Source organism: Cervus canadensis, chromosome 1 (genome assembly GCF_019320065.1).
Source record: "Cervus canadensis isolate Bull #8, Minnesota chromosome 1, ASM1932006v1, whole genome shotgun sequence".
Lineage (NCBI taxonomy): Eukaryota > Metazoa > Chordata > Mammalia > Artiodactyla > Cervidae > Cervus > Cervus canadensis.
This window is the reverse complement of record NC_057386.1, coordinates 7,309,144-7,317,407: the sequence shown is the minus strand read 5'-3', so window position 1 is coordinate 7,317,407 and position 8,264 is coordinate 7,309,144. Positions and strand designations below refer to the sequence as shown.

The 8,264-nt window shown below is 55.8% G+C and overlaps 1 protein-coding gene across 1 annotated transcript; it reads left to right on the top strand.

Annotated features, from left to right (window-relative positions):
* The first annotated feature begins 3,137 nt into the window (after window positions 1-3,137).
* MRPL38 (mitochondrial ribosomal protein L38) lies at window positions 3,138-7,655 on the top strand. Its single transcript, XM_043461220.1, has 9 exons — window positions 3,138-3,298; window positions 3,428-3,607; window positions 4,491-4,625; window positions 4,705-4,913; window positions 5,388-5,460; window positions 5,629-5,674; window positions 6,563-6,721; window positions 6,963-7,099; window positions 7,310-7,655. Exons 1-9 carry the CDS (start codon window positions 3,232-3,234, stop codon window positions 7,444-7,446), a joined length of 1,143 nt encoding a protein of 380 aa, XP_043317155.1. The 5' UTR covers window positions 3,138-3,231; the 3' UTR covers window positions 7,447-7,655.
* The last annotated feature ends 609 nt before the right edge of the window (window positions 7,656-8,264 follow it).

The window sequence follows — 8,264 nt, the reverse complement described above, 5'->3', positions numbered from 1 at the left end:
GGCAGGTGGCTCACTCATCCCCTTTCCATTACCGTTCTCCTAGGCCACAGGCGGCAGAAGGCTGCTCACAGGAGGGTTATGTACGTATCTGCTATCTTTTTTTTCCCCTTCAAAATGATAAACAACTCCACAAGGGCATAACCTAGATGTTTCCTGTAGAGAGAGAAATATTGGTAGAAAGTAACAATGATAAAAGACACCGGTGGGGCTGATACTTTCAGTTTCAAGAGTTATTCATGTTTATTATTTGCTTCAAGTTGACGCAATTGGGAATCCATGCTTGGGCTTTTGAATTAAATCCCAGTGAGCCCCCCTCTTAGAAGGTTCTAGGACAGTGAGAGAACGGAATGTTTTTCAAAAGTAAGGAATAACTGGAACTACCCTGTTGGTCCAGTGGTTAAGACTCCCAGCTTCCACTGCAGGGGACATGAGTTTGACCCCTGGTCGGGGAACTATGATCCCTCATGCTATGAGGTGTGACAAAAAAAAAAAAAAAAATGCAGAAATAAATCATCTTTTAAAAGAAAGTAAGGCATAATGGAGAAATAGGGGCCACCGGATTGACCAGCAAGCTCTGTGCCTCTGCCCCTGGAGATCCCGTGAGTCTTCAATTCTAGAGGGGCAGGCTGGAGGTGGGGGTGGGGGTGGGGGTTGGAGGCCAGTAGAAGAGGATTCAGAGCAAAGGTAAAAGATAAAATAGCAAAGGAGCCAGGTGTAAACACGCAGGATGTTAGGAAGGTAGGAACCCCTGTGCTCCTGGCCTGAGGCCCGGTCCTGCTGTGTTTACGGAGCCTGTGGCTCTGCTGTTGATGAGCAGGATTTCGCAAATTAATAAGCAGTGGCTCCTTCAGGGCAGAACTGGGTCTTTCTGGCCTTAACGTCCAGCAGCTGTGCGCTGACGGGCGCACTGGCATTGACGGTGAGTTCAGCTCTTCGGCTGCTGTGGATGAAAACCAAATTCAAGGCGTGGCCACTTCCTGCTGGATGAAGAGACCGCTCACACCATCTCTGTGTGAATGTGAGGGTCAAGCTTCTGCTAGTACCAGAGCAACTGAACAGGTCACCAACCCTGGTTGGGACATCAGGGAAGCCTTCCTGGAGGGACCACTTGACCGGGTCTAGGAGGTAACTTCGCAACAGGGGGAAAGGTAAGGAGAGCAAGGCAGAAGAATCAGCATGTGCAAAGGTCCTGTGCAGGGGGAGAAAAGTGCTAAGTAATTGAAAAATGTGAAACCAAGTCCTGGTAAAAACGTGTTCCCTTACCAAGTTTATAATTAATCTCTCAGTCCAAAACTTTATTCCTTTTCCTTTACCTTCTGACCTCAATCCTGTGCTAACTGGACACTAATCAAACAGAGTCAAATGACTAAAACTGCTACTGTTGATAACATCATTAATATACTAAAATTGCTACTATAGATATCACTGTTAATGTGCAAACTTTGACTGTTTCTCCAGGACAAGATGAGGTAACAGACCCCCTCAAGCCATGGACCACCTGGCTAGAGAGTGATAAACCAGAAACATCCAGATACCCAAAACTTCAATTAAGAAATGTCATGGGGGGTGGGATGGGGAAAAAGTCACAAAATGATAATTAACCCCACCTTCTTTGTTCTAGCCTTTAAAAAAAAAAAAAAAAAAACCCTCCGAATTCAAAGACCAAGTTGGGGTAGATCTGAGGCTTGTCTCCCACTCCCCTCCTTGGTGTCCGGCAATAAGTCTTTACTTTGCCACAAACCAAACCCACTGTCAGAGTCTGGGTCTGCATCATGTGCACACAAGCCCTTTGCTGGGTCACCAAAGGGTTGGTGTCATGGAAGCCTGAATTCCAGGACAGAGGAGCCAGAGCAGAAACCACTCCAGGTCACTGAGGTGCCAAGTTTTATCTTGTTAGAACCGGATCCCAAGAACAACACAACCCTGAAAAGGTTTCAGTTCAGCTGCTCAGTCAGTCGTGTCTGACTCTGCAACCCATGGCCTGCAGCATGCCAGGCTTCCCATTCCATTACCAACTCTCAGAGCTTGCTCAAACTCATGTCCACCGAGTCGGTGATGCCATCCAACCATCTCATCAGGCAGAGGCAAAAAAACTGGAAGTAATCAAAAGCTAACACATATACCACAGTTTTGGAGGAGGAAATGACAACCTATTCCATTATTTTTGCCTGGAAAATCACATGGAGCCTGTTGGGCTACAGTCTACAAGGTCGGAAAGAGTCAGACACGACCAACCAGCTTGAGCACACATACCACAGTTTAGTCTTCCCTAGGGGCTCAGACAGTAAAGAATTCACCTGAAACGCAGGAGACCCAGTTTCCACCCCTGGGTGGGCAAGATCCCCTGAAGGAGGAAATGGCAACCCACTCTGGTATTCTTTCCTGGTAAATCACATGAACAGAGGACCCTGGTGGGCTACAGTCCTGTAGGATCACAAAGTGTAGGGCAGGCCTGAGCGACTAACACTTTCATACCACAGCAAATGCTTTATGTTAATTCATTTAATACTTAACACCCTTTATGAGATAAAGCACTATTACTACCTACTTTCTTTCCAAGTGAGGTAAACTGCAAAGGCGAAGGGAAAGTCACATCCTAGAATATGAACGCAAGCAGGGGGACTCGAGGCCCTGTTCACAACCCCTACCGCTGCCCGTGCTGCTACACCACTGCAGGGGCTGAGCACGCCGCATTCAGGGGTTGGGAGACCCTTGAGAACAACACGTGTCCGATCCTTTGCGACCCCATGGACTATACAGTCCATGGGATTCTCCAGGCCAGAATACTGGAGTGGGTGGCCTTTCCCTTCTCCAGGGGATCTTCCCAACCCAGGGACTGAACCCAGGTCTCCCACACTGCAGGAGGATTCTTTACCAGCTGAGCCACCAGGGAAGCCCAAGAAAACCCAGATCCCCTCAACGGGCAGACCTTCTCCAGTGGAGGCGGCTACAAGCCCGGCCACCCACCCCCAGTCTGTGTCGCCCCCTGGTGGCCGGCGGCAGGCATGGGGCGGGACAGCCCGCAGCTCCGCCCCGCCGCCCACTGGGTACTTCCGAATCAGGGGAGCCGGGTACCCGCAGCCACCTCCAGCCCGGAAGAGGACGACTTCCGGCCCAGGACGGGGGCGGGGCTCCTAGGACGCGGGGGCGGGGCCTGCGCCAGGCGCTCAGGCGCCGCTCCGGCCACCTCTGCGGGGTCCTCGGAGAGGCGGCGCGCTGGCCTGAGGGAAGATGGCGGCCCCCTGGTGGCGGGCCGTGCTGAACGGCAGTCGGAGTTGGCAGGGCTTCAGCACCTCAGGTGAGGGCTGTTGGGGGTCAGGGGCTCTTGGAGGTCCCCGTCCAGCCGTACCCTGGGGCTCGAGCCGGCTCCCGCTCCGGGCCTCCGCGGGGGCCGGGGCCAGCCTGATGTCCTGCTCTCCTCCCGCAGCCGCCCTGAGCCGCCGGGCCGCTCCTCTGGGGCCGATGCCCAACGAGGACATCGACGTGAGCAACGTGGAGCGGCTGAAGAAATACCGCAGCTTCGACCGCTACCGGCGCCGGGCGGAGCGGGAGGCGCGGGACGCACACTGGTGGCGGACGTACCGGGAGCATTTCGGGGAGGAGTCAGGTGGGGGTGTCCGGAGCTGGGCTGTGACCCCACCGCCTTGGGACTCGGAGGCTAAGGGGGGTGGATTCCGCCGGCGTGCTCCCGGCCAGCATTTTTTCATACCTTTTGGCCCCCCCTCCTTGGAAAATTCTCTTCTTTCATTATTAGATTTCCACCTTTGATCATTCTACACCGAAAGTCCTTTCCTGACCAACCGCCCCCGTCCCAATTCAGAGTTGGAACTCCCCTCTGTGCTCCTATGACAGTGTTGATGTCGCCTTGGGCACAGTGCATCCTGACTCTTCGCTGCTTCCCTCCCAGACTATGAGCTCTCTAAGGACGGGGATCCTGTCTCCCGTGACCACCACTAGATCTCTACACCTGCCACAGATGACCAATACTTTGCTGAGTTAAATTGAAAGCCCCCGGGATGGTGACTCGGGGACCATGCACGGACAGCTGTTAACAGGCTTGAAGGTGATCCCAGCTATAATTAGGTCACCATCCGCCTGGGTTTCCCATGACCTAGACAAATAATACTCTGAAGGAGGAAATGGCAACCCACTCCAGTATTCTTGCCTGGAGAATCCCACGGACAGAGGAGCCTGCCAGGCCACAGTCCATGGGGCCGCACAGTCAGACACTACGAAGCGACCTAGCACACACGCATGCAGACAGATGTAACCTTGTTTAGGGATCAGAAAATAGAATCTCACGGTGTATCCAGTTTACTTAGTGACTGGAACGAGTCCAGATCTGTGAAGCTGACAACACGGTATGTTTTAGTTTTGTGAATTAAAGGCCAAGCTTTAGTAGCAGAGTTTGCCTAGTGAAAGGAAAAATATGGACAGGGAGCTTAGCTAAGCCCTGATTCCACTTTGTCCAACACGTCTTCCCTCCGCAGATCCCAAAGACAAGGTTGACATTGGGTTGCCTCCACCTAACGTCTGCCGGACCAAACAGTTGTTGGAACGGAAACAGGCCCTGCGGGAGCTTCGGGCCAGTGTGGAGGAGGAACGGGCTGCTCGCCTCCGCACAGGTAAGCCTTCCCGAGGGAGGGGGTCCTGGGTGTGTCCCTGCCCCCACCCTGCATCCCAACCAGCATCATTCCTTTCCAGCAAGCATTCCCGTGGAGGCCGTGCGGGCCGAGTGGGAGAGAACCTGTGGCCCCTACCACAAGCAGCGTCTGGCCGAATACTATGGCCTCTATCGGGACCTCTTCCACGGGGCCACCTTCGTGCCCCGAGTCCCCCTGCATGTGGCCTATGCCATAGGCGAGGACGACTTGGTACCTGTTTACTATGGCAATGAAGTCACTCCAACTGAGGTAACTGCTGGCCCCTGTGTGCGCAGACACATCCCACCATGAGGCCAGAGACAGCTCCTTTTTGAAAGCATTTACAGAGGCGGTTTTCATGGTGGTCAAGGGCACAAGCACAGCGTCTGTGTGAGCTCGCCTGGGGTTTTCTTGTTCTCTGTCTCTTTTTGATCTCCCAATAAACAACACCACGATAAAGTAATCACAAAGAAAGAAATGTAAAATAAAAGAAGCTCCGTCAGAGTGCCCTCCCGGCCATTGGCCTTCTTGTGGTTCAGATCTCTGGGTAGGCAGCTCTGGAGGGCTCTTTGGATAAGTCTTTGCTCACTTGTCTCTCAAGGGACTGTCCAGGGCACTTGGTCCAGAATGGGCTCTTCTTTCTCCAGGGCTCCCTCAGGCTCCTGCCCTCCAGAGTAAAGGTCTGTTTAGAACGGCTTGTCCGTCCCTCATGGGGTGACAGCGCCCTCGTTCTTGCCCCACCAGGCTGCCCAGCCCCCGGAGGTGACCTATGAGGCAGATGAGGGCTCCATGTGGACGCTGCTGCTCACCAACTTGGGTAAGGGTCTGGGGGTTCCCAGGGACGCCTGCCTCCCTCACCTCCCTCGGGAGGCCCTGAGGAGCCGGGGAAGGGGCCGGGTGGAAAGCTCCAGCCCCAGCTCCTTCCAAGGGAGGAGGAGGGAGGGGGCAGCAGTGCCCACAGTCAGTGGGGTGTGTTTGTGTGTAGATGGACACCTGCTGGAACCAGACGCCGAGTACGTGCACTGGCTGGTGTAAGTACCTGGGATAGGGGTGTGGCTCAGTGTTTGAGGAGGTTCTGGCATCCTCGAAAGAGCTGCAGTTGAACTTGAGTCTTGGCTCCACCATGGATCAACCACCACCTCCCAGCCCTGGAGGTGGTCCCTCACCTCTGCTTCCTGAGGGTGTCAGGGGCCCTGAAGGGTGATCCGGGGGCTGATCAGGGTACAGAAGAAAAGCAGGCAGTGGGTTTCGGCCCCTCCCACAGGCCTCTCTGTCTCTCTGAACTCATTTCCTCCCCTGTGAAGCTAGGGTCGTGTCACCACGTGCCTTAGCCACTCTGAGGGGCTCAGGGACATGGGAAAGGAGACCATGAGAGGCCTCTGGCACCTGTGGGCTGCCTTTTGTTTGCTCAGTGGCCTTTGGTTCCGAGCACCAGGCCTAGAGGCAGAGGTCAGGCAATTTTATCCAACTGCAGTTACCACCCTGTGCAGCAGGCCCTCTGGCGAGTTGTACCTGGGGCAGGTACAGCGGCCATCCCAGTGCCAGGCTGGGCAGACATTCCCTGGCAAACCCAGAGCCTTCGGGACATCAGGAGCGAAGCGGTGGCATGGCTCTCCCGCCTGAGCGGCCGTGCCACCCCACAGCCCCCCGGCGCCAGGAAACCAGCTGCTCGAGCTTGCTCTCATCCTGACGGTTCCTGGGGCTCTTGTTGGCCTCTGAGCCCCTACTTTTCCCCCCACACGACTGCTCTCCATCTGAGGGTGTACAAACGCTTTTCTTCCTATCTGATTGTGTAGTGGAGATAATCTTAGGGTCCTCCTGGGGGGGAGTTGTAGCAATCTCTAGGGAGCACTGGGTGGGGATGTTCCTGCTGCTGCCTGCGGCGAGTGGCAATTAACAGAGGCTTTTTCTCCCACCAGCACCAACATTCCGGGCAGCAGGGTAGCTGAAGGACAGGAGACGTGTCCCTACCTCCCCCCCTTCCCCGCCCGAGGCTCCGGCTTCCACCGCTTTGCCTTCCTTCTCTTCAAGCAGGACAAGCCAATTGACTTCTCCGGGGACACCCGGCCCTCACCCTGGTAATTGGTGCCTCCCCACCCCAGCTTCCCCCAGGCTCAGGCCAGCTTCCCAGTAACGGTCAGTCTCCCTCAGGTCTCCTCTCTCATCACTTGGGCCTTGAGGCGAGCAGAAGGGTAGTTGTGCTGTGCTAGGCAGACCCTAAAGGGCTTCTCAGCATTGCCTATGGGACCAGAGGTGGCGTGTGGGGCTCTGGTCCCCCCCCACCCCCCGCAACTCTCAAATGCTCCCCTCCTCCTACAGCTACCAGCTTGCCCAGCGGACCTTCCACACTTTTGATTTCTACAAGAAACACCAAGACGCCATGACCCCAGCTGGCCTGGCCTTCTTCCAGTGCCGCTGGGATGACTCAGTCACCCACATCTTCCACCAGCTGCTGGGTAAGGGCAGAGTGGGCAAGGGAGAGGGGGCGGCTGGTCTGAGTGCACAGACCTCCCCTGACATGCCAGGAGTGCCTGTCAGGGGAGGGCCACCAGCAGGCGTGCCATTCCCGGTGGGCTGGCTGGGCAGTCCCCCAGAGCAGGCAGACAGACAGACGGGCTCAGGCCAGCAGCAGTCCACACCCGGGCCTCTCCTTCACTCTCCTGCAGACATGCGCGAGCCTGTGTTTGAGTTTGTGCGGCCCCCTCCTTATCACCCTAAGCAGAAGAGCTTCCCCCACCGGCAGCCCCTGCGCTACCTGGACCGCTACAGGGTCGGTCAGGAACCCACCTACGGCATCTACTAACTGACCGGAGTGCCCCACCTCAGGGCGCACTGGGTTCCTCAGGCCACCCTGCTGGGCTCTGCAGGCGGGGGCGATAGAGACTCAGCGCCAAGGGGCCAAGCACCGGGCTTCTCCTGCCTGAGGCCGCCTGCTGCCACCCTCCCAGCAGGCTCAGGGCGTGGGGGGGAAGAAGGCTGGGGGTAGGGTTTCCAATAAAGATTTTTGCTGTAGCTGGTCTGGGTTTATGTTCTGGCAATGGCCAGAGCGCCCCCTGCTGGAACCCTGTTGCTTTATTGGCGGGCAGAGGGCTGCCTCCCGCCCTGGGAGGTGCCCCCTCACCTCTGCTTGCTGAGGCTGTCAGAGGCCCTGTGATCCAGTGGCTGAAGAGGTGTACAGAAGAAATGCAGGTGGTGGGCCCTGGCTGCTCCCACAGGCCTCTTGAAAGAAATTTTCCAGCTCTGGGCATTGACCCCTCGCCAGCTTTTCTCAGGCTCCCAGCCTCCAGATGCTTTGAAACAGGTTTGTCAGGTGGGGCACAGGCAGGTCTCAGAGGTCTCTGGACACACCGCCCTGTTCAGGGCCCTGGAAGCTCCTGCATGCTTGCTGGCTGGTTAGGGTATTTCTCTTCTCTAAAGGAGAAGACTGCTGAGGAGCCAGTTAAGAGATCAGAAAGAGAAACTATAAACATATTACAAAACAAGACAATACGAGGTTTCCTGCATTGAAGTGAGAGGATGTCCTGCCTCTCGCACTGGCCCAGCACACTGCCAGGGATGGTGGGTTAGTGGTCAAGACCCCCTCTGCTCAGCTGCAGGGGAACCAACTCTCTTAAGAAGTGG